Source organism: Symphalangus syndactylus, chromosome 9, assembly GCF_028878055.3.
Source record: "Symphalangus syndactylus isolate Jambi chromosome 9, NHGRI_mSymSyn1-v2.1_pri, whole genome shotgun sequence".
NCBI classification, from domain to species: Eukaryota; Metazoa; Chordata; class Mammalia; order Primates; family Hylobatidae; genus Symphalangus; species Symphalangus syndactylus.
Window position 1 is genome coordinate 134,710,120 of NC_072431.2, and position 27,339 is coordinate 134,737,458.

The 27,339-nt window shown below is 38.1% G+C and overlaps 1 protein-coding gene and 1 pseudogene across 7 annotated transcripts in view; both read right to left on the minus strand.

Moving 5' to 3' along the window:
- The window catches only part of JAK2 (Janus kinase 2), a 150,118-nt gene that overhangs the window by 82,819 nt on the left and 39,960 nt on the right, over window positions 1-27,339 (minus strand). For all 7 annotated transcript variants that reach the window (XM_063609183.1, XM_055294317.2, XM_063609179.1 and 4 more), the window contains 3 exons: window positions 24,222-24,345; window positions 9,350-9,467; window positions 2,998-3,143 (listed from right to left, as the gene is read on the minus strand). In XM_063609183.1, coding sequence (XP_063465253.1) covers window positions 2,998-3,143; window positions 9,350-9,467; window positions 24,222-24,345 — 388 coding nt within the window. The remainder of the gene's footprint in view (window positions 1-2,997; window positions 3,144-9,349; window positions 9,468-24,221; window positions 24,346-27,339) is intronic.
- On the minus strand, window positions 12,140-23,547 carry LOC129490503 (casein kinase I-like; annotated as a pseudogene).

A 27,339-nucleotide genomic window follows, 5' to 3' on the forward strand; every position in this document is an offset into this window, starting at 1 on the left:
GTGACATATTAGATGTGGAATCCACAGACACAAAGGGCTTGCTAAATTAATGTCCTTCCCATCTAAAATGTAAAATCTCTTAATCCCACATTTCCTTCTCGCCACAGCCTATCTGGCCTCTTTTTGAAAGCATGTATAAAGCCATTTCCATTTTCTTGCCTTCCATTGATCCCTCAACTCATTCCAATTTGGCTTCTGTTCCATTATTTCAAGAGAAACTGCTCTTGCTAAAACCAAGAAAGACATCCATGTTGCTAAAACTACATTTCCACATGGCACAAGACACAGAAAAGTCGGGCAAATTAGACTACTTCAAAATTAAAACTTTTGTGCTACAAATGATACCTTCAGGAAAGTAAAATAACAATACACAGAATGGGAGGAAATAATGGCAAATCATAAATCTGATTATATGTGGAGACTTGTATCCAGAATATAAAAAGAATTTTGTAAACTCAATAATCAAAAGACAAATAACCCAATTAAAAAATGAGCAATGAATTCAAATAGACACTTCTCTAACGAAGGCATACAAATGGCCAAAAAGTACATGAAAAGATGCCAAACATCAGTAGTCATTAGAGAGATGAACATCAAAACTAGAATGAGACAGCACTTCCACCCACTGGATGGATAAAATAAAGACAGACAGAAACAAGTGCGGAAAGAGTTGGAACTCTTCAAGCACTGCTAATGTGAATGTAATGTGGCACAGCTGCCTTTGAAAAGTTAAGCAGTTCCTCAAAAAGTTAAATAGTTACCATATGTTCCAAGAATTCCCCTCCTAAATATATGCACAAGAAAAAATGAAAAAAATACATCCACAAAATTACTCATATACAACTGTTCATAGCCACATTAGTCACAATAGCCAAAACATGGAAGCAGCCCATATTTTCATCAGGTGAAGAACAAATAAGCAAAATGTGGTATATCTATATAATGAAATATGATTCAGCAATAAAAAGAAATGAGGTACTGATACATTCTACAACATGAATGAACCTTGGAAACATCACACTAAGTGAAAGAAGCCAGACAAAAAAATGCCACACCACATTTTGCATGATTCTATTTATATGAAATGTTTGAGACAGGAAAATCCACGTGAACAAAAAGATAAGTGGTTTCCAGAGGCTGGGGGAAAGTGGGATGAGGACTGAATGCTAATGGGCATGGGGTTTCTTTCAGAAAGGATGAAAATGTTCTAAAATTAGATTGTGATCATCTTTATACAACCCTGTGAATATAATACAGAATATTAAATTGTATACTTTAAATGGGTGAGATTTATGATTTGTAAATTATCTCAATAAACTCTTTTAAACTATCATGGAGTCTTATATGAATGTTTAATATCTACACTATTTTTAAAGTAAAGCAGTAAAAAAAAATGATGCAGCATTTTGCATGTGTGTTTATATCCTGGCTAAGAGCATGAGTTAAAAGAATCAGATAAATACAGTTACTAAATAGTCATTAGGTTTAGGACACTAGACTAAATAATGTAGGGAGAAGAGTAATAGATGACATGATTCTCGAACTGGAAGAAACTACAATCTACATAGAAAGATTGTGCCAAGACTTTGGATGACATCATGGTTTCCAAAGCAGAAATATTCCACGATAGCGTAAGTCTAGAGATGGCTTCATATTTATAACATTCATCTTCAGTGGGTCAAAGCTTCTGTTCTTCAACTGTGTTGCCCTGAATTCCTTCAGTTTCTATGTAACGACATCTACGATACTCTTCTTCCAACTATGTTCTGCTATAGCCTGGCATACAGCAAGTATTCAATAAATAGCTGTTGAATGAATGAATGTGTTTTTTTTCCCTTTGGGCTTTGGAATCTTCTAGATTCCTGAGTTCCTAAAATTATACCCTATGGCCTACACCCTTGGGTTAAGGCCTAACAGACATCTGAAAGTAAAATAATATTTAAAACCAAAGAGAGAAATACAGAAATTGATACTATGCAAATTGGGTATGTAACTGTTTTGATGACATGGCAAAGAAATGACTGAAACCAGTTATTGGGAGAACAATTTCAAAAAAGGAAGCTTTAACCACACTCATGACATACTCAAATTTTTAATCTGGGAAGTATGTAATATATAAAATACATATTTAGCCTTCAAACTTAAAGTCAAAACATTCGTATATATATCTTTTTAGAAAGCAGTTTTATAGCCTGTAGTGTTTCAAAAAACTATTAGCCATGACTGTCAAGTTCAATATGCAGAAGAATAATTTGAAGAATGCAGAGTTTGGATCATTTGTGTAACAATACCCTAGAGCATCTGTAAAAATTCATATTTGTGGGCTTCAACTCGGATTTACTGAATCCAAATCTCTTAGATTAGGACCCAGAAATCTTTGATTTTAACAGGCTCCCCCACATGATTCTAATGCAAATAAAATATACACCACCATTTGGGAAATACTTATTCAGGTCATTTATATAGCCAGCTGGAGGATCTACTGTCGAAAAGTATGCCTCCAGGTGTTTCTTCTATTCCTCTGAACTTACCTAACCTTCTCAAGATAAATGAAATCAAACAATAGATATTTAATACCTATGATATTTCCTGTAGTACAACTCTTTCAATAATTTCACTTTACAAAGTGTGTTTTACTCCCAAGATATAAAACTTACCCATATGATTTTTTATTACAGGTTGACTATCCCTCTTGCAAATATCTGAAATACGAAATGTTCCAAAATCCAGAACTTTTTGAATGTCAACATGATGTTCAAAGGAAATGCTTATTAGAGCATTTTGGATTAGGGGTGCTCAACTGGTAAGTTCAACGCCAATATTCCAAAATCTGGAAATATCCAAAATCTGAAACATTTCTGATTCCAAGCATTTTAGATAAGGGGTACTTAACTAGTATTACAAAATCAAAAGGCATGGGTAAACACAGAAAATATATATGAATTATATAAAATCTCTAGTCACACTTATGTGTAAGGATTTGCAAAAGAAAATTACCTGATAGAGTTATAGATGGCCAGTGGGGTTTGATCGTTTTCTTTGGCTATTCTCATCATATCTAACACTGCCATCCCAAGACATTCTTCCTGTGTTTCATGAGTCACAGGTACTTTTATCCATCCATGCACAAAATCATGCCGCCACTAAAACCAAAAATTTAGAAGGAAATATCTCATCGTAAGTTTCATTATCATGTTTTAATCTGTGATTATATTTTAATCATAATTTTCAGAACATACGCATTTACAAGATACAAATTGGCTAGGCTCAGCGGCTCATGCCTGTAATCCCAGAACTTTGGGAGGCCAAGGCATGAAGATCACTTGAGCCCAGGAGTTTGAGACCATCCTGGGCAACATGGCAAGATCTCATCTCTACAAAAAATTTAAAAATTAGCCAGGCATGGTGGCACACACCTGCAGTCCCAGCTACTTGGGGGGCTAAGGTAGGAGGATCTCTTGAGCTATGACACACCACTGCACCCCAGTCTGGGTAACAGACCAAGACCCAGTCTCTAAAATAATTAATAAATAAATAAATGGCATAATTAAATTCCTCCTTTAATTTTCATTCATTTTGCAATACAATTTTAATAAAAGTTCGTTTGCAAATGTTAACTGATTTACACTGGGTTCCCAATTAGAGAGTACATACAACATCAACTTATTTCATTAAATGTATCTTCAAATTATATCTTCTACATAAAAATTACCTAAAGTAGATATTACTGAGTTAAATATATACTGAACTCCAATTATGTTGGAAGCATCATACTACAAGTGGTGTCGGATACAAAGAAATAGCCATGTGCCCCATAACAATGTTTTGGTCAATGGCAGACCACATATATAACGATGGTTCCAGAAGATTGTAATACTGCATTTTTACTGTACCTTTTTTATGTTTACATATGTTTAACTACACAAATACTTACCATTGTGTTACAGTTGCCTACAATATTCAGTACAGCAACATGCTATATAAGTTTGTAGCCTAGAGCAATAATAGGCTATACCATATAGACTAGGCATATACTAGGCTATAACATATAGGTTTGCATAAGTACAATACATGATATTCACAGAACAATAAAATTGCCTAACAACGTATTTCTCAGAATATATCCCCATAAGTAAGTGACACATGACTGTATAAGATGTGGTCTCAGTCATCAAGGGGACCAAAATTTAGCTTAGAAGCTAAACAGAAGCAAATAATTATAACACCAGACATGATATAGGAAGCACCACACAAAAGCTCCTTCAGGAACTTGGAGAAAGTTAAGATTATATACAGCTGGAGTAATCAAGGCAGGTTTCATGGAAGGAGGGTTTCACAGTGTGTTTAAAAATGAAGAAATGTATGATAGACACAAAACAGGGTAAAGAAATAGAAGGAATGACACACACAAAAAAGCACAAGATATGTTCAGATGCATAAACTAATTTGATTAGGGCCTGAAGTTTATGTGAAGAAATAATGTGGATTAAAACTTAGAAAAGTAAATTGGGGTCAGACTGCAGGTACCCATGAATGACTTGATCCTAGAAACTATGGAGATCTGTTTTCATCATGTCTCTTCCATTGGCAGAGTAGTAGCAATGATAGAAGTGCTTGAAGAAAATAAAAGTGTATTTAGGGAGGCTCTTTAAGAGGCTGGTGTATGGCTCAGATACGAAATAATAAGGATCTGATCCAGGAAACAGAAGATACTAAAAGATTCTGAAAAAAGGCTGATAACTTTATTAACTATATATTGTATAAAGAATGAAGAAGAGAGAAACACAGAGGTTCTAAGATTTTGACCTGGAGGATTTAGGAATACAGATAAATCAGACTGAGCATGTAACAGGAGAAAGAAAAAGAAAGCAAAAGTACAAATATTCTAAACATAATACCAATTTTCTTTGTAGAAAAAAAGGTAAGAGCCATATTACCTAAAATAACAATGTGAATCAAGGTTTTAAACCAGACAAGATAAATATAGGGCCTTCTATACTCTACATCTGTATTTCTCTTCTTTTGATGTGATAACTTGGCTCATGAAATTAAAGCTTTACTGGAACCTTTTTAAACTAATTTTATTAAAAGAAACATATTTAAAAGTATATTTGCTTTTCTATTAATAAAATATAGAAGATATTTTCATATAAGAAAATAAACTATTAAGAAGCACACTATCAGATAATCAGTATCACCCAAAACAAAGGCCTAAATGTTGCTAATACAAAATTAATTCAGGGTAGGAGGCAGATTTTTGCTCAATTTTAAACACTTATTTCACCACATTTTTTAAAACAGGCAAGTAAGTTACACTGTTTAAGTAGAAGATGATCAATGACTTGGTAGATTATTTTTAATAGCCTGCCTTGGTTCCATATAGAACTAGTAGATGGGCTGGGTGCAAGTGGCTCATGCCTGTAATCCCAGCACGTTGGGAGGCCAAGGCGTGCAGATGACAAGGTCAGGAGTTCAAGACCAGCCTGGCCAACATAGTGAAACCCCATCTCTACTAAAAATACAAAAAATTAGCCAGGCGTAGTGGCGGGCACCTGTAATCCCAGCTACTAGGGAGGCTGAACCTGGGAAGCAGAGGTTGCAGTGAGCTGAGATCATGCCATTGCACTCCAGCCCAGGCAACAGTGGGAGACTCTGTCTCAAAAAAAAAAAAAAAAAAAAAAAAAAAGAAAAGAACTGATAGATAACAAATTCTGCTCATGTGGAAATTCTATGGAAGTCATGACCAAAAGACAATAAATATATGAAAAATGAGTGATAGCAATACTAAAAACATAATAAACTATTCACTAGAGAAAAGTTACAAATGGAAGAGTCTAAAATGCCAAAACATAATAAATACTGTTTCTTAAATATTATAGTATGTACCCTCAAAAATTTCATTTAATTAAAACTACTGAAAAATTTCAGGCCAGGTATGGTGGCTCACACCCATAATCCCAGCGCTTTGGGAGGCTGAGGTAGGAGGATCATTTGAAGCCAGGTGTTTGAAACCAGCCTGGACAATACAGCAAGACCCCATCTCCACAAAAACAAAACTAAAAAAATTAGCCAGGCATAGTGGCACACACCTGTACCTAGCTACTCAGGAGGCTGACAGGCTGAAGCAAGACAATCACTTGAGCCCAGGAGTTCAAGGCTGCAGTAAGCTATCATAGTGCCAGCCTAGTCATCAAAGACCCCCATTTCTACAAAAAAATAAAATAAGAAAGAAAACCTTTTCTCATCTGAGTAGCTGACAAAATTTGAACTTAAGAAATTTATAGCTTCATTAGCCAGGGAAATAAAAAACAGTCACAGTCACAAAATCAGAAATGATGCCAAGAACATGAGGTAAACATCCAACTGTTATTGAATAGATATGAATTAATTAAAAGTTTTTCACATGTCAGCAGTTTATTTGCTTAGCAGCCATATTTCATGATATAAAGGCAATTAATTCCCAGAGGAAACTGAATTTAAAAGGGCCATCTTACTTTTTTTATTTGCTTACCTTTTCCAAATCTGTCTTCCTACAGGTACTGTCTTAAGAACTTTAAAGACAGTTCAGTGGCTTATCTATTTTTTGGTTATTTAAAGATGTCAAGATATTCTTACACTCTGGTAATGCCACTGGTCAAATTTGTTATATATAGTCTACAACATGCATATAATATAAAATGATAACAGTACAATTTTAGAGTAATCTAAATACTATCATATTTTCTGGGCACAAATTTAGAGAAGTAAAAACATTGAAAAATAGAAAATTGCTTGTGGTACTATCTAGACATAATTTAGAATTATATGGTGGAATTACCTTGCCATGCTAGATAAGACAATCCTTCCTAGAAGGATAAAATTGAGTATTCTGAACTCACCCAAAATTTTTCTAGATCAAAAATACTAGACATTGCAGTATTAATGTTAGGCTAAAGTAGCTGAATGAATAGTTTGGGAAAACCTGGCTTATAGATGGGACTTAACCAGCCTGCCCCCAAAATATACTAGCTCTGCAGCACAGGTGAAATAATATACTCGTAAAAGCAACAGAAAGTTGTAACCTCATAATATCCTATTTTCAAAAGACTATTCTTAGAAGCCTCTCTCCACCCCCCTCTCTTTTTATAATGGCTATAGAGATAAAGGAGCTGTATAAAAAAGTAGGTTGGTGGTCAAATGATTTTCAACAAAGGTGCCAAGACCATTCAATGGAGAAAAGACAGTCTTTCAATAAATGGTGCTAGGAAAACTGGATATTCACAAGCAAAAGAAGTTGGGCCCTTACCTTCATTATAGACAAAAATTAACTCAAAATGGACCCAAGGCCTAAATGTAAGAGCTAAAATGATAAAACTCTTACAAGAAAACAGAAAGAAAGCTTCATAACATTGGATTTGGCAATGATTTCTTGGATATGACACCAAAAACATAGGAAACAAAAAATAGATAAATTAGAATACAGCCAAATTTAAAACTTTTGTCCATCAAAAGACAAGCAACAGAATGAAAAGGCAACCTAGAGAATGGGAAAAACTATCTACAAATCATGTATCTTATAAGGAGTTAAGATCCAGAATAATGATTTCTATAATACAACAACAAACAAACAACCTGATTTGAAAATGGGCAAAGGACTTGAATAGACATCTCTGCAAAGAAGATAAACAAATAGCCAACAAGCAACATCTCTGCAAAGAAGATAAACAGGTGGCCAACAAGCATATGAAAAGATGTTCATGATCACTGGTCGTTAGAGAAGTATGCATCAAAATCACAATGATACCACCTCATACCCATAGAGATGGCTATTATCAAACAAAGCAAAGCATTGTTGAGGATGTTGAGAAATTGGAACACTTGCGCACTGCTGGTAGAACTGAAAAATAGTGCAGCCACTACAGAAAACAATGTAGCAGTTCCTCAAAAAAAAAATTATAAATTTACCATATGATCCAGCAATTCCACTTCTGGGTATATATCGAAAAGAACTGAAAACAGGGACTCAAGGAAATATTTGTTTACCCATGTTCACAGCAGCAACCCAAGTATCCATCAACAGATGAATGAACAAATAAAATGCAGTATACATATGCAATGGAATATTATTCAGCCTTAAAAAGGAAAGAAATTCTGGCACATGCTACAACATGGATGAACCTGGCAGACATTATGCTAAGTGAAATAAGCCAGTCAAAAAAGGACAAATGCTGTATAATTCCATTTGTATGAGGTACCTAGAAAAGGCAGATTTATAGTCAGAAAGTAGAATGGTGATTGCAAAAGGCCATTGGGAGTGGGAAATAGTGAGTTATTATTTAATGGTTATGAAGTTTCCATTTGGGAAGATGAAAAATGTTCTGGAGATGGATGGTGGTGATGGTTGTACAACAATGTATTTGTACTTAATACAACTGAACTGTACACTTAAAATGGTTAAAATGGTCATTTTTATTATATATTTCTTACCACAATAAAAATAAAGTTTGTTGGTCTCATACCCCAATAGAGAAATATTTTTCCTTTTGTTGTTCATAAACTGAACTAGCCTTACTAGGCTTCCTCTCAGAAATGCGAGCCATGAGGATCTGTGGGCTTATTTCCTACAGTATTAGCAAAACTGATTTAGAACTCCTGATACCTTGGGGATACCAAGTGCCTATTTTTACCCAAGAGCACTAATATATTTTCTTCCTTTAGTTTCTATTCCTACTAGTCTAGCAGCACATAAAAACAAGTTATTTAATGACAAAATCTTTCAATTACTGTTTAAATCAAGATAAGAGAGAAGAAAGCATTATGAAATACCAACAATACAAAAATTTGACATAACTGTATTAGTGAACAAATAACTTGAATATAGCTCTTAGACTAAGTATCAACATCCAGTCACCTTCCTATAAACAGCTACACAAACTATCAGAGCTCATTTTTTTATATAACCTACTTTCTCTACAGTTCACTGTCCATTGTGGAAGCCTGAAATTGTTCAAAAAAATTTTTAAAAACCCTAAAGAAATGTCACTAATATTTCAGCCACGTATGTGTACATGAATCATGTTGTAAACCTCAGTCTACACCTTGCGAAATCCTTAAAATGATCTAAAGTCCTAAAAAAAGAAATTCAAAAGGATCAATCCAAAAAAATCTTTATAAAATAGATTCTGTTATCCACAAACCATGGGATTAAAAACTAGTGCTAAAAGACTCAATTTTGTTACTTCTCTGCACCTGCTGTGCAAGACAGAACTGCTATTTTCTCATATGTGAAGTTTTTCCTGATTAAGTGACTTATTAAACAGCAAGATATTTATCATTTAACACATGTACAAGTAAGATAGTATAATCATACCTGAGCAAAGAGGTAAGACATGACAAAGTCATCAAGAAGAGGAGCTTCAGCACCTCGAGATATTCCATGCCGATAGGCTCTGTTGCTGCCACTGCAATACCAACGAGGAAAGTAAAATCTACAAGATAATAAAAACATTTGGTCAGCTTCCAAATAGTTCAAATACAAACGTACTATCTATATATAGTCACCTACAGCATACTGAAAGGTATTATCCCATACTTAGAAAACACAGCTAACAGTATTAAATATAAATTTGAGACCAAAGTATACGTGAATAACACTAATATAGGCAGAAAGTACAAGAAATGTAAGTGTAAAATCAATATACTACCTCCTTCAGTACACAAAATGTAGAAGCAATAGTAGGAAACAAAAAAAGTAGAAATAAAACATTAACAAAAAGTTAAAAACATAATTTAATCTAGTAACATCAGTAGAGAATCTGAAAATACTAATTTGGTATAAAAACGGTGGCTCACGCCGGGCGCGGTGGCTCAAGCCTGTAATCCCAGCACTTTGGGAGGCCGAGGCGGGAGGATCACGAGGTCAGGAGATCGAGACCATCCTGGCTAACACAGTGAAACCCCGTCTCTACTAAAAATACAAAAAATTAGCCGGGCGTGTTGGCAGGCGCCTGTAGTCCCAGCTACTCGGGAGGCTGAGGCAGGAGAATGGCGCGAACCCCGGGAGGCGGAGCTTGCAGTGAGCCGAGATTGCGCCACTGCACTCCAGCCTGGGGGACAGAGAAAGACTCCGTCTCAAAAAAAAAAAAAAAAAAAAAAAAAAAAAAAAAAAAAAAAACGGTGGCTCACGCTTGTAATCCCAGCACTTTGGGAAGCCGAGGCGGGCGGATCACGAGGTCAGGAGATCGAGACCACGGTGAAACCCCGTCTCTACTAAAAATACAAAAAAATTAGCCGGGCGTAGTGGTGGGCGCCTGTAGTCCCAGCTCCTCGGAGAGGCTGAGGCAGGAGAATGGCGTGAACCCGGGAGGCGGAGCTTGCAGTGAGCCGAGACTGCGCCACTGCACTCCAGCCTGGGCGACAGAGCAAGACTCCGTCTCAAAAAAAAAAAAAAAAAAAAAACAAAACAAATAATTGCTTCTTTGGAGAAATGGAAGTTAAAAACTTGTCTTTCAAAGAAACAAAGAATACTCTATATTGTCTTTTAGTAACACCTTTATTGAGATATAATTCACATACCATAAAGTCCACCCACTTAAAGTGTAAAATTCAATGTTTTTAGTTTATTCATAGCATTGTACAAATATCACCACAATCTAATTTTAGAACATGTGGCCTGTCTGCCTTCTTTCACTCAGCATAATGTTTTCAAGGTTCATCCACATTAGAGCATGTATCATTACTTCATTTCCTTTTATTGCCAAATTAATATTTCATTGTATGATTATACCACTTTTTCTGTATCCATTCATCGCCTGACAAATATTTGGGTTTGTTTCTATTATTTTGCTATTGTTAATAACGCTAGTATGAAGAGTCATGTACACGTTTTTGTGGATATATGTTTTCATTTCTATTGCATATATATCTAGAAGTAGAATTGCTGGGTCATATGATAACTCTATGTTTACCCTTTTGAGGAATGGCCAAACTGTTTTCCAAAGTAGCAGCACCACTTTACATTCCCAACAGCAATATATTGCATCCAAATTAGTCCAAATCCTTTAACACTTGTTATTGTTTGTCTTTCTGATTTTTGCAATGCTTGTAGACCTATTATTGTCCCATCGTGATTTTGATTTGTATTTCTCTAATGACCAATGACGTTGGGCATCTTTTTTTGGAGGGTTTCATTTTTCCTTTTTTTTTTTTAAGCCCCTAAGTTGTATGGCTTCAAAAGAGCATCAGAGAAACGTCAATGCCATTTCTGTACACTTGGTAAAGCAAAAACCAGACTCACGGCCACCGCCCTGGGCACGGCCTCAAGCTGACCCGCTGGGGGACCGCCAGCCAGTCCAGGGCCACCCCCAGGTCCCCCTGCACATACAACTGCAGGGCGGGGCCGGGGGCTTTAAGGAATTTTGTCTGCGGCTGCTTGCCAGGGGGCGGAGCACACAGACAGGAAGCCACGTGCCCACGCGCCCCCACGCAGCAGGGCCCAGGGGCCGAGCAGGGCAACGCCAGCCGACCCACCCCGCCTCAGGTTCTGAGGGTCAGAGAACAGCCTCCGGGAACAGGTGCCTCGAGAAGCACCCTCCTAGCAGGGCCCACCTGCCCCTCGCCGGGGCCAGGCTGTGAAAGGCTGCAGCGGCTGTGCCTGCGGCGCCTGAGCTTTGGTGCAGCATTTTGGTTGAGGGGCTGGCTTCAGCCGTGGCCCCACCCCTCCCTTCTCCTTTAGTTTTGGGGAGGCCTGGGGCACAGCCTCACCCCTGGCAGCAATGCGTGTGTCCCTCCCAGGTGGGCCTGGGCAAGATGGCCCCACAGCACCCCTCCAGGCCAGGCCTGCCCTCCCATCGAGAAAACGGCCTTTGGATCGAGGGAGACAAGCTGGACTTTATGACGCTAATGGGGGCGGCTGGCGGGGCCGAGGCTGGGCCTCAGCCCTGGGGGCCTCCAGGATCACACTACTCACTTCAGCAAAGAAATGGAGGGGCAGGGGTGGGGCGTAGAGGGGGCCTTTTTTTCCCCCCTTTATTCCTTGTTTTAAATAGTTCATGCTCTTGGAGGGGAGGACTAGACACAGGTGTAGAAATTTTGGCCAGTCTTACGTGAAGGAAGTCACCCCTCGTCCCGGGGATGGGGCCGCCGGCCGAGACCCTGCAGTCTACGTCCTGGCTTCCAGCCAGCGTCTGGCCCTGGGCCGCTGTGGGTGAGCCCTAAGGGCCTCACACAAGCTCGCGCCCCAAGGGGACGCACGGAGGAGATTCAGGGGGAAGAAACAGTAGCATTTGGTTTCATCGCCCACCTCCATCTCTGCAGGCTCCATGATGGGCGCTGGAGTGGCTGGCCGTGGGGTCGTCCGCGTTCAGCTACCCATTGGTGGTGTTCAGCGCCTGGTTTTTGCTGTGCGGCTGATCTTTGTCCCGAAGCTGAGGCTGGGAGGGCAGGTCGGTGTGGACAGTGCTGATGCGGGTCGCCAAGGGCTTCCCGGGCCAGTCCTACAGAGTCGAACACGAAGCCGCTTGGGTCGAAAAGGTAGCTGGAGAGCTTCCGCAGGTAGTCATAGTCAGGCTTCTAAAGTCCAGGCACCGCATGTAGTGCAGGTACGTAGCTATCTCCTCCGGGAAGCTCTTGCAGAGCACTTCGATGGGCGTGGCGCGCTTGGTGTCCCCGATCTTCCGTACCGTTCATGATCGTGTCAGCCTTGAGCCCCTGCTAGGGGAGGCTGTTGCACAGGAAGTACATGAACATATGGCCCAGCACCTCCAGGTTGTTGCAGTGGCTCTGCTCCTTGCCCAGGTGCATGTTGATGCTCATGTAGCACGCCGTGCCTGTCAAACTCTTGTGCTGGCGGCATGGGATGTGCTTCTTGGTCTCAGGGCCAACGTACCCCTTGGCCAGACCCAAGTCGATAATGTGGATGGCGTGCTGCCGCTTGGTCCCTGGGCGCCCCACCAGGAAATTCTCGGGCTTCACATCCTGGTAAATGAGGTTCTTGGTGTGCACATAATCCATGCGCGTGATCAGCCGGATGGCGATCAGGAGCACCGTCTTGGGCGTGAAGGTCGAACAGGTCCTCCAGGCTGTAGTAGGTAGTAGACCTGAGGGACGCCCTCTATGGTGCTGAGCTGCTTGTAGAACCAGTACCCAGGTGCAGCTGCGGGGTCGGGGATTTGATCAACTCCAATTTGCTAGCCACGTATTTGTTTGTATAGAGATTCTTTCCTTGGCTCCGCCATGGCCAGGCTGCGGGCAGCGTCTGGGTGGCCGGCCAGGCTTCAGCAGCCCGGCGCGGACCCCCGCTCCGGCCCCTCTCCTGCTAGTGCTCGGGCACCCACTCGGGCCCCGCTGCAGCTCCTGCGCCACCTGGACCAGCCTCCCCATGTTAAGGGTGGAACGCGCCTGGCACACCATGCTCCCAGGCACCGGCTCAGGGGCCCACCTGTTGGGCATCTTTTTACATGCTTATTGGCCCTTTGTATATCTTATTTGGAAAAATGTCTGTTCAAGTCCCTTGCCTACTTTTTAAATTAAGTTGTCATTGTACTGTTGAGCTGTAAGAATTCTTTTATATTCTGGAGATAAGACAGTTATCAGATATATGATTCCCAAACATTTTCTTCCATTTTGTGGGTTGTCTTTTCACATTTTTGATAGTGTCCTTTGACGCACAGATGTTTTTAACTTTGATAAAGCCTAACTTAACTATTTTTCTCTTGTCACTTGAGCTTTTGGTGTCATATCTAAGAAACCACTGCCTAATCTAAGTACACGAAGACTTCTGTGTTTCTTCTTGGAGTTTTAATAAGTTTAGCTCTTATATATAGGCCTATGATCCACTTTAAGCTTTTTTTTTTTTTGTATATAGTGTGAAGTTGACTGTCTTACTTCATTAGTTTACATGTGGATATCCAGTTGTCCCAGCACTGTTAGTTAAAAAGACGATTCTTTGCCCATGAATTGTCTTGGCACCCTGATCAAAAATCAGTTACCATCAATGTGAGAAATTACATTGATACTGTCAATTCCTTTCCATTAATCTGTATATTCATCCTTTAGTATCACATTGTCTTGATTACAGTCGTTTTGTAATAAATTTTGTAATTAGGAAGGGTAAGTCTTCAAACTTTGTTCTTTTTTCAAGATTATTTTCGCTATGCTAAGTCCCTTTGCTTTTTATATAAATTTATGATTAACTTGTCAATTTCTGCAATAAAGACACTTAGGATTTCAGTAGGAATTGCATTGAACATACAGATCAATTAAGGAGTATTGCCATCTTAAAAATATGAAGTCCTCTATGAGATATCTTTCCATTTATTTAGGCGTTTCCTTAATTTCTTTCAATGATGTTTTATATTTCTCAGTGTATACATTTTACACTTCTTTCATTAAGTTTATTCCTTAAAATTTGTTGTTATTGTTAATGAAATTTTTTTAATTTCATTTTTGGATTGTTCTTTGTCTGTGTATAGAAATATAACTGATTTTTATATATTGATCTTCTATTCTGCAACTGACCTGAGCTCATGTATTAGTTCTAATAGTTTTTTTATTAATTCCTTAGGATTTTTAATATGCAAGATCATGTAATCTGTGAATACACAATCATCCTTTGGTATCTATGTAGTACTAGTTCCAGAACCTCCCACACATACCAAAATCTGCAAATGCTCATGTTCCTGATATACAATGGCATAGTATTTGCATATAACCTGTGCACATCCTTCAGTATAATTTAAAATATCTAGACTATTTATAATACCTAATACAATGTAAATGTTATGTAAATAATTGTTATACTGTATTCTTTAGGGAATAATGACAAGAAAAAGTCTGTACATGTTCAGTACAAGCACAACTTTCTTTCCAAGTATTTTCAATCTGCGGTTGCTTTAATCCATGGATGTGAAACCCATGGATACAGCGGGATGACTACAGTTTTACTTCCTATTTTCCAATATAAATGCCTTTTATTTCTTTTTCTTGCCTAATTTCCCTACCCTGAATCTATAGTATAGTGTTAAATCAAAGTGGTAAGAATAGCAATCCTCATCTCACTCCTGATCATAGGGAGAAGGCATTCAGTCTTTCACCATTAAGTATGACCTTACTTTTGGACTTTTTATAGATGCCCTTTAACAAATTGAGGAAGTTCCTTGCCATTCCTATTGTGTTAAGTTTTTTTTATAATGATGGGATGCTGGATTTTATCAAATACTTTTTTCTGTGTCTCTTGGGATGATCATGTGGTTTTGGTCATTTATTCTATTAATGTGGTGTATTACATTCATTGATTTTTGGAAGTTACACTAACCTTGTATTTCCCGGGATAAATCCCACCTGGTCATGGTATTTAATCGTTTTATAAACACACTGAGCATTCCTAATCCGAAATCTGAAATCCGAAATGCTCCAAAATCCAAAACCTTTAGAGCACTAACCGGATGTGCAAAAGAAATATTCATTAGAGCATTTCAGACTTTAGATTTTTATATTAGGTATGTTCAACCAGTGTATACTCTGCAAATATTCTAATATCCAAAAAAAATCCAAAATCCAAAACATTTCTGGTCCCAAGCATTTCAGTTAAGACATATTCAAGCTGTATTGCTGGATTCGGTTTCCGAGTATTTTGTTGATTTTCTACCTACAACATTGGTCTGCAGTTTTGTTTTCTTCTAGACATCTTTGTCTGAATTTGTTATCAGGGTAATACTGAACTCACAGAAAGAGTTGGGAAATCCTCCTTCCTTTTCTATTTTTTGTGAATAACTAGTAATGATTCTTTTAATGTGTGACAGAATTCACAAGTGAAGCCACTTGGGCCTGGGCTTTTATAAAAATTGCTAATTTGATTTCTTTAATTGTCATAGACCTATTCAAACTTTCTTTCTTTTAGCAGTTCCTATAACTTGTGTCTTTCTAGGAATTTGTCCATTTCATCTTGATCCTCTAATTTGTTGAAATTAAAAACACTGTATCCATTAAACAATTACTTAATGTACATGAAGAAATATTTAACAAAAGAAGAACAAATCATTAATGGCCTTTTCAAAAAATTCTCAGCATCACTAGTTATGAGAATAATGAATAGTTGTAACTACATGCTGAAGCCAGCAATCTTATATTCATTATTCTCAAAACTAGTGACACTATTTATTCACGTACATTAATTGTTTAATGGATACAGTGTCTTTAATTTTATACTAATAAGAATACGAACCTTTTGATTATTTGATTTGTTGAAACTATCTTTACAATTTGCCTTTTTTATTATTATACTTTAAGTTTTAAGGTACATGTGCACAACGTGCAGGTTAGTTATATATTTATACATGTGCCATGTTGGTGTGCTGCACCCATTAACTCGTCATTTAACATTAGGTATATCTCCTTTTGCTATCCCTCCCCCCTCCCCCGACCCCACAACAGGCCCGGTGTGTGATGTTCCCCTTCCTGTGTCCATGCGTTCTCATTGTTCAATTCCCACCTATGAGTGAGAACATGCGGTGTTTGGTTTTTTGTCCTTATGATAGTTTGCTGAGAATGATGGTTTCCAGCTTCATCCATTTCCCTACAAAGGACGTGAATTCATCATGTTTTATGGCTGCATAGTATTGCATGGTGTATATGTGCCACATTTTCTTAATCCAGTCTATCATTGTTGAACATTTGGCTTGGTTCCAAGTCTTTGCTATTGTGAATAGTGCCGCAATAAACATACGTGTGCATGTGTCTTTATAGCAGCATGATTTATAATCCTTTGGGTATATACCCAGTAATGGGATTGCTGGGTCAAATGGTATTTCTAGTTCTAGATCCCTGAGGAATTGCCACACTGACTTCCACAATGGTTGAACTTGTTTACAGTCCCACCAACAGTGTAAAAGTGTTCCTATTTCTCCACATCCTCTCCAGCACCTGTTGTTTCCTGACTTTTTAATGATGGGCATTCTAACTGGTGTGAGATGGTATCTCATTGTGGTTTTGATTTGCATTTCTCTGATGGCCAGTGATGAGGAGCATTTTTTCATTTGTTTTTTGGCTGCATAAATGTCTTCTTTTGAGAAGTGTCTGTTCATGTCCTCTGCCCACTTTTTGATGGGGTTGTTTGTTTTTTTCTTGTAAATTTGTTTGAGTTCATTGTAGATTCTGGATACTAGCCCTTTGTCAGATGAGTAGATTACGAAAATGTTCTCCCATTCTGTAGGTTGCCTGTTCACTCTGATGGTAGTTTCTTTTGCTGTGCAGAAGCTCTTTAGTTTAATTAGATCCCATTTGTCAATTTTGGCTTTTGTTGCCATTGCTTTTGGTGTTTTGGACATGAAGTCCTTGCCCATGCCTATGTCCTGAATGGTACTGCCTAGGTTTTCTTCTGGGTTTTTATGGTTTTAGGTCTAACATTTAAGTCTTTCATCCATCTTGAATTAATTTTTGTATAAGGTGTAAGGAAAGGATCCAGTTTCAGCTTTCTACATATGGCTAGCCAGTTTTCCCAGCACCATTTATTAAAAAGGGAATTGTTTCCCCATTTCTTGTTTTTGTCAGGTTTGTCAAAGATCAGCTGGTTGCAGATATGCAGCATTATTTCTGAGGGCTCTGTTCTGTTCCATTGGTCTACATCTCTGTTTTGGTAGTAGTACCATGCTGTTTTGGTTACTGTACCTTGTAGTATAGTTTGAAGTCAGGTAGCGGGATGCCCCCAGCTTTGTTCTTTTGGCTTAGATTGACTTCACAATGCAGGCTCTTTTTTGGTTCCATATGAATTTTAAAGTAGTTTTTTCCAATTCTGTGAAGAAAGTCATTGGCAGCTTGATGGGGATGGCATTAAATCTATAAATGACCTTGGGCAGTATGGCCATTTTCACGATATTGATTCTTCCTACCCATGAGCATGGAATGTTCTTCCATTTGTTTGTATCCTCTTTTATTTCATTGAGCAGTGGTTTGTAGTTCTCCTTGAAGAGGTCCTTCATGTCCCTTGTAAGCTTGATTGCTAGGTATTCTCTTTGAAGCAATTGTGAATGGGAGTTCACTCATGATTTGGCTCTCTGTTTGTCTGTTATTGGTGTATAAGAATGCTTGTGATTTTTGTACCATGATGTTGTATCCTGAGACTTTGCTGAAGTTGCCTATCAGCTTAAGGAGATTTTGGGCTAAGACGATGGGGTTTTCTAGATATACAATCATGTCATCTGCAAACAGGGACAATTTGACTTCCTCTTTTCCTAATTGAATACCCTTTATTTCCTTCTCCTGCCTGACTGCCCTGGCCAGAACTTCCAACACTGTTGAATAGGAGTGGTGAGAGAGGGCATCCCTGTCTTGTGCCAGTTTCCAAAGGGAATGCTTCCAGTTTTTGCCCATTCAGTATGAAATTGGCTGTGGGTATGACACAGATAGTTCTTATTATTTTGAGATACGTCCCATCAATATCTAATTTATTAAGAGTTTTTAGCATGAAGTATTGTTGAATCTTGTCAAAGACCTTTTCTGCATCTATTGAGATAATCATATGGTTTTTGTCATTGGTTCTGTTTATATGCTGGATTACATTTATTGATTTGCGTATGTTGAACCAGCCTCGCATCCCAGGGATGAAGCCCACTTGATCATGGTGGATAAGCTTTTTGATGTGCTGCTGAATTCGGTTTGCCAGTATTTTATTGAGGATTTTTGCATTGATGTTCATCAGGGACATTGGTCTTAAATTCCCTTTTTTCGTTGTGTCTCTGCCAGGCTTTGGTATCAGGATGATGCTGGCCTCATAAAATGAGTCAGGGAGGATTCCCTCTTTTTCTATTGATTGGAATAGTTTCAGAAGGAATGGTACCAGTTCTTCCTTGTACCTCTGGTAGAAGTCGGCTGTGAGTTCATCTGCTCCTGGACTTTTTTTGGTTGGTAAGCTATTAATTATTGCCTCAATTTCAGAGCCTGTTATTGGTCTATTCAGAGATTCAACTTCTTCCTGGTTTAGTCTTGGGTGGGTGTATGTGTCCAGGAATCTATCCATTTCTTCTAGATTTTCTAGTTTATTTGCGTAGAGGTGTTTATAGTATTCTCTCATGGTAGTTTGTATTTCTGTGGGATCGGTGGTGATATCCCCTTTATCATTTTTTATTTCATCTATTTGATTCTTCTCTCTTTTCTTCTTTATTAGTCTTGCTAGCGGTCCATCAATTTTGTTGATCTTTTCAAAAAACCAGCTCCTGGATTCATTGATTTTTTTGAAGGGTTTTTTGTGTCTCTATTTCCTTCAGTTCTGCTCTCATCTTAGTTATTTCTTGCCTTCTGCTAGCTTTTGAATGTGTTTGCTCTTGCTTTTCTAGTTCTTTTAATTGTGATGTTAGGGTGTCAATTTTAGATCTTTCCTGCTTTCTCTTGTGGGCATTTAGTGCTATAAATTTCCCTCTACACACTGCTTTGAATGTGTCCCAGAGATTCTGGTGTGTTGTGTCTTTGTTCTCGTTCGTTTCAAAGAACATCTTTATTTCTGCCTTTATTTCGTTATGTACCCAGTAGTCATTCAGGAGCAGGTTGTTCAGTTTCCATGTAGTTGAGCGGTTTTGAGTGAGTTTCTTAATCCTGAGTTCTAGTTTGATTGCACTGTGGTCTGAGAGACAGTTTGTTATAATTTCTGCTCTTTTACATTTCCTGAGGAGTGCTTTACTTCCAACTATGTGGTCAATTTTGGAATAGGTGTGGTGTGGTGCTGAAAAGAATGTATATTCTGTTGATTTGGGGTGGAGTGTTCTGTAGATGTCTATTAGGTCCGCTTGGTGCAGAGCTGAGTTCAATTCCTGGATATCCTTGTTAACTTTCTGTTTCGTTGATCTGTCTAATGTTGACATGGGGGTGTTAAAGTCTCCCGTTATTATTCTGTGGGAGTCTAAGTCTCTTTGTAGGTCTCTAAGCACTTGCTTTATGAATCTGGGTGCTCCTGTATTGGGTGCATATATATTTAGGATAGTTAGTTCTTCTTGTTGAATTGATCCCTTTACCATTATGTAATGGCCTTCTTTGTCTCTTTTGATCTTTGTTGGTTTAAAGTCTGTTTTATCAGAGACTAGGATTGCAACCCCTGCCTTTTTTTGTTTTCCATTTGCTTGGTAGATCTTTCTCCATCCCTTTATTTTGAGCCTATGTGTGTCTCTGCACGTGAGATGGGTTTCCTGAATACAGCACACTGATGGGTCTTGACTCTTTATCCAATTTGCCAGTCTGTGTCTTTTAATTGGTGCATTTAGCCCATTTACATTTGAGGTTAATATTGTTATGTGTGAATCTGATCCTGTCATTATGATGTTAGCTGGTTATTTTGCTCGTTAGTTGATGCAGTTTCTTCCTAGCCTTGATGGTCTTTACAATTTGGCATGTTTTTGCAGTGGCTGGTACTGGTTGTTCCTTTCCATGTTTAGTGCTTTCTTCAGGAGCTCTTTTAGGGCAGGCCTGGTGGTGACAAAATCTCTCAGCATTTGCTTGTCTGTAAAGCATTTTATTTCTCCTTCACTTATGAAGCTTAGTTTGGCTGGATATGAAATTCTGAGTTGAAAATTCTTTTCTTTAAGAATGTTGAATATTGGTCCCCACTCTCTTCTGGCTTGTAGAGTTTCTGCCGAGAGGTCAGCTGTTAGTCTGATGGGCTTCCCTTTGTGGGTAACCCGACCTTTCTCTCTGGCCGCCCTTAACATTTTTTCCTTCATTTCAACTTTGGTGAATCTGACAATTATGTGTCTTGGAGTTGCCCTTCTCAAGGAGTATCTTTGTGGCGTTCTCTGTATTTCCTGAATTTGAATGTTGGCCTGCCTTGCTAGATTGGGGAAGTTCTCCTGGATAATATCTTGCAGAGTGTTTTCCAACTTGGTTCCATTCTCCCCATCACTGTCAGGTACACCAATCAGATGTAGATTTGGTCTTTTCGCATAGTCCCATATTTCTTGGAGGCTTTGTTCATTTCTTTTTATTCTTTTTTCTCCAAACTTCCCTTCTCGCTTCATTTCATTCATTTGATCTTCCATCACTGATATACCCTTCATTCCTATTGATCGAATTGGCTACAGAGGCTTGTGCATTCGCCACGTACTTCTCGTGCCTTGGTTTTCAGCTTCATCAGGTCCTTTAAGGACTTCTCTGCATTGGTTATTCTAGTTAGCCATTCATCTAATTTTTTTCAAGGTTTTTAACTTCTTTGCCTTGGGTTCAAACTTCCTCCTTTAGCTCAGAGTAGTTTGATCATCTGAAGCCTTCTTCTCTCAACTCGTCAAAGTCATTCTCCTTCGAGCTTTGTTCCATTGCTGGTGAGGGGCTACATTCCTTTGGAGGAGAAGTGCTCTGATTTTTACAGTTTCCAGTTTTTCTGCTCGGTTTTTTCCCCATCTTTGTGGCTTTATCTACCTTTGGTCTTTGATGATGGTGACGTACAGATGGGGTTTTGGTGTGGATGTCTTTTCTGTTTGTTAGTTTTCCTTCTGACAGTCAGGACCCTTAGCTGCAGGTCTACTGGAGTTTGCTGGAGGTCCACTCCAGACGCTCTTTGCCTGGGTATCAGCAGCAGAGGCTGCGGAACAGCGGATACTGGTGAGCAGCAAATGTTGCTGCCTGATCGTTCCTCTGGAAGTTTTGTCTCAGAGAAGTACCCAGCCGTGTGAGGTGTCAGTCTGCCCCTACTAGGGGGTGCCTCCCAGTTAGGCTACTCAGGGGTCAGGGACCCACTTCAGGAGGCAGTCTGTTCTCAGATCTCCAGCTTCATGCTGGGAGAACCACTACTCTCTTCAAAGCTGTCAGACAGGAACATTTAAGTCTGCAGAGGTTTCTGCTGCCTTTTGTTTGGCTATGCCCTGCCCCCAAAGGTGGAGTCTACAGAGGCAGGCAGGCCTCCTTGAGCTGCAGTGGGCTCCACCCAGTTCGAACTTCCCTGCCGCTTTTTTTACCTGCTCAAGCCTGGGCAATGGCGGATGCCCCTCCCCCAGCCTCGCTGCTGCCTTGCAGTTTGATCTCAGACTGCTGTGCTAGCAATGAGTGAGGCTCCGTGGGCGTAGGACCCTCTTAACCAGGCGTGGGATATAATCTCCTGGTGTGCCATTTGCTAAGACTGTTAGAAAAGCACAGTATTAGGGTGGGAATGACCCGATTTTCCAGGTGACATCTGTCACCCCTTTCTTTGACTAGGAAAGGGAATTCCCGGGCCTTTTGTGCTTCCCAGGTGAGGCGATGCCTCGCCCTGCTTTGGCTCACGCTTGGTGTGCTGCACCCACTGTCCTGCACCCACTTTCTGACACTCCCCAGTGAGATGAACCCGGTACCTCAGTTGGAAATGCAGAAATCACCCATCTTCTGTGTCACTCACGCTGGGAGCTGTAGACTGGAGCTATTCCTATTAGGCCATCTTGGCTCCACCCCCCTGCCTTTTCATTTTAAGAGGAAACCTTCAGGTATTTGAAAATTTTTATAGTCGACAACTGCAATCATTCCCATATGATTTCTTTTATTGTTTTGCAACTTAAATGGCATTTTCCCAAGGACTTGAATCCAGTTCCAATTCAGACTTTCATAGTTTGATTTTCTTTACATTTCTATTTACATATCAATCTGATCTTTAATCAATCTATAATTTATCTGATATACATTATAAAGAAGCTAAAATTTTATTCAAACAGCTAATCAACTATTCCACCACCATTTATTGACTAATCTCTCCCTTCCACGTTAATATGAAAAGATTTCTTCATATTATTATGTTTCTATATGTATGAAGGAGTACTTTCAAGATATACTGGCCCCATCATTCTCATTATTTAGGTTATGATTCTGAATTTAATTATGTGGCTTTAATAATAGATACCATTTTGTAGTTTCATATAATGTGAAAATATCTCCTGGGACAAAATATTTTACAATTGCCAGATACGTCTTCTTTCTCATGGCTATCTTATTTAATAATTCTAAATTTACATAGTAATGTGTCAAATTCCCTAAAATGCCCTTGTTAGGATTTTGATTGGCTTAGAGCTAAGCATATAGCATAAGAGAAATGATCTTTGTAATATTCCATCTGCCTATTCCAATATTATGTCCTAATTCTTCATATTCTTCAAATAAGTTTCTAATTTTCCTATACTGTCTTGTGTTTTTTCTTATTAAGACCATTCCTGGTTAGTTAAGGGTTTTTGTAGCTATACTGCATAGGATCTTCATCTATTACATAACTGGTTGCTTGCATATAAGAATGCTATTGATTTCTGTACATCTATTATTTATTTGAACATTTATTGATTTTTTTCACCAGTTGTCTTTTCAATAATTGTATCAAAAATATTTTTTTGAACTCAGTGCAAATTATACATTAGACATCAGTAAATGCAAACACATCCAATTGCATATTTTTATATAGAATAGGGGAAGGGAAAGAAGCAAAACAATACTAAAATTTATTGAGAGAGCACCAAGTGATAGGCACAATAATAAATATTATATATACATTATCTCTTTAATGAAGTACACATAAGGTGATTATGAAGCAAACTAGGCTTGGATTTGAACCTGACTCCCAATTCCTACCTGTGTGACCATGAATAAATTTGAGTAGTATTACTCCTCAATGCTCCAAATTCTTTATCTTTAATGTGCAAATCTTAATACCTCATGAAGTTATGATGAATTATATATATGTATATAAATGGTTAGAAAAATCACAGGTATTTGTGAGACACAAATAAAACATATCTTTGTTTCATCCTTTTGAGCAAAAAAAATACTTCTACATTTCTCTAAATAGGCATTACACATTACCATAAATTATATAAATTAACTTACAATTTGAGGCTGCAAATACACACTGGGAAAAGTCTCTTTTCTTCACATCAACTTTTTAAAAAGTTCTTTATAAAGATAAGATGTGAAATTGTATTCTATTGCACAAAACATTGCACAAACCAGCAATATCCCAAACATTTAGGATTTTGTTAGTAAAGGCCACTCTGATTTTTTTTTACTTATTTAATTGTAATCATAAGGAGTTAAGTGGCATCCCACCAAAACAGCTTTATTCTCAGTGTATTCTACTTACACAACATGTATGAACAGTTTCTGTGATGGAGAAACAGAATCTTAAATGAAATCTTAAATGAGTGCTAACTAATTGGTTCAGGTCTCTGGTATTAAGTACCTTGCAATTAAAAAATATTTGATAATTTCTCCCATTTTGCCTTTTAGCATTAAGTGAGTTACTTTACTGAAGAAAGTACCTTATTCTGTAGAGTACATTATGCCTGGTTGACTCATCTATATGGAAGACATGGTTGGGTGGATACCAGATCCTTTCTGTTTCACTCATTAAAGCAAACATATTATGATACACAGGTGTGATACCTAGAAAAGAAGCAGAGAAAGGAATTATTAAAGGTACACAACAGAACATTTTTACATAGCACCTATAATTTGTAATGAGGCTAAAGTAACAACTCTTAGAACAAAATGTAGTAGCAGTCGAAATCTTTTGATATACCACCCCCTACAACTGAATTATTAATCACAATCTTTTTTTATACAAACATACTTCATTTTAGTGCACTCTGCGTTATTGTACTTTGCAGATATTGTGGTGTTTTTTTCTTTACAAAATAAGGATTTACAGCAACTGTGAATATAGTAAGTCTGTCAGCACCATTTTTCCAAAGTGAGCATGTGCTCAACTTTGTGTCTCTCTATGTCACATTTTGGTAATTCTTGCAATATTTCAAACTTTTTTATTATTATTATATCAGTTATGATGATCTGTGATCAGTGATCTTTGACATTACAATTGTAATTGTTTGGGGCCGCTATGAACCGTGCCCATGTAAGATGACAAACATAAGCAATAAATGCTGTGTGTGTTCTGACCGCTCCAGCAACAGCCATTCCTGTCTCTCTACCTCTCCTTAGGCCTCTCTATTCCCTGAGACACAACAATATGGAAATTAGGCCAATTAATAATCCTACAATGGCCTCTAGGCATTCAAGGGAAAGGAAGAGTTTCATATATTAAAGAGTTTCATATCTCTCACTTTAAATCAAAAGCTAGAAATAATTAAACTAAGTGAGAAAGGTATATCAAAAGCCAAGAGAGGCTAAAAGTCAGGCCTCCTGCACCAGTCAATCAAGCTCTGAATGCAAAGAAAAAGTTTTTGAATGAAATTAAAAGTGCTACTGCAGTAAATACATAAATGATGAGAGCAAAACAGCCTTATTGATGATGTGACAAAAGTTTGAGTAGCCTAGATAGAAGATCAAACCAGCCACAATATTCCCTCAAGCCAAACCCTAAACCAGAGCAAGGCCCTAATTGTCTTCAAATCTATGAAGGCTGACAGAGGTGAGGAAGCTGCAGAAGAAAAGCAAGAAGCTAGTAGAGGTTGGTTCATGAGGTTTAAGAAAAGAAACCATGTCCCTAACATAAAAGTGTGAGGTGAAGCAGCAAGTGTTGATAGAGAGGATCAGCAAGTTATCCAAAGATCTAACAAAGATCACTGATAAACAATAGATTTTCAGTGTAGACAAAACAGCCTTCTGTTGGAAGAAGATGCCATCTAGGAGTAGTTTCATAGCTAGAAAGAAGTCAGTACTTGCCTTCAAAGTTTCAAAGAACTGAATGACTCTCTTCTGAGGAGCTAATGCAGCAAATGACTTTTAGTCGAAGCCAATGCTTATTGATCATTCTGAAAATCTATGGCCATTAAGAACTATGCTCAATTACCCTGGCTGTGCTCTATTAATGGGACAACAAAGCCTAGAAGAAAGCACATCTGTATATAGCATGGTTTACTGAATATTTTAAGCCACCGTTCAGACCTAAAGCTCAGAAAAAAAGATTCCTTTCAAAGTATTATTACTCATTGACAATACACCTGGTCACCTAAGAGCTCTGATGAAGATGTACATTGAATTTCATGTTGTTTTCATGCCTGCTAACACAACATCCATTCTGCAGCTCATGGATAAGGAGCAATTTGACTTTCAAATCTTATTATTTGGGAAACACATTTTTGTACGGTTATGGCTGTCACAGTGTTTCCTCTCACAGATCTAAGCAAAGTAAATGAAAAAACTTATGGAAAGAATTCACCATTCTAGAGTCATGAAAAACATTTGTAGTTCATGAGAGGAAGTCAAAATGTCAACATTAACAGGAGTTTGGAAGAAGCTGATTCTGGCTCTCATGGATATCTTTGAGGGATTTAATCTTCAGTGGAGGAAGTCACTGCAGATGTGGTAGAAGTAGCAAGAGAACTAAAATTAGAAGTGGAGCTTGAAGACGTGACTGAATTGCTGTAATCTCATGATAAAACTTGGACATATAAGGAATTACTTTTTATGGATGAGCAAAGAAAGTGGTTTCTTGAGATGGAATCTATTCCTGGTGAAGATGCTGTGAATATTGTTGAAATGACAACAAAGGATTTATAATATTACATCAACTTAATCAAAGCAGTGGCAGGGTTTGAGTGAATCAACTTCCCATTTTCAAAGAAGTTCTACTGCGGGTAAAATGCTATCAAATAGCATTGCATACTACAGAGACATCTTTCACAAAAGGAAGAGTCCATTGATTGCGGCAACCTTCATTGTCTTATTTTAAGAAATTGCCATAGCCACCCAACCTTCAGCAGTCACCACCCTGGTCAGTCAGTAGCCATCAACATCAAGGCAAGACTCTCCACCAACAAAAAGATTATGACTCACTGAAGGCTCAGATGACTGTGAGTGCTTTCTGACAATAAAGTATTTTTTAATTAAGCTATACACTTTTTTGGACATAATGTTATTGCATACTTAACAGACTACAGAATAATTTAAACATAACTTTTATATGCACTGGGAAACCTAAAACTTCATGTGATTTGCTTTATTGCAATATTTGCTTCACTACGATAATCTAGAACCAAACCCACAATATCTCCAAGGTATGTCAGTATTTTAAAATATAACTGCTGAGACTCTCTCAAGCAGATATTTTTAAAACAGTTCATCTGGTTTCTTTAGTTGTCCTCTATAGAAAGGTTGGTTCAAATTTTCAAGTTTCCCTAACTGGAGGTATAATAAAAATCCATGCTTGTATGTGGTTGCAGAGAGGGAGTTGTTTTAATTAATAGGTATCAAATCACAAAAATATTTAGAAGTTATGAATACTCTTAAAAGAACAATGTGTCGAGTTTTACCCAATACACTAATAATTATGTCCTTTGCACTATTTTAGTTTACAATGAAAAATTTTAAATATCAACTTAAAATGTGAGTGCATATGTAATTTCTTAAAAGATATTTTAAAAGGTACATCAACAAATGGTTGAAAGCCACTGAACTAAAAAACCAGGAGAATACCTA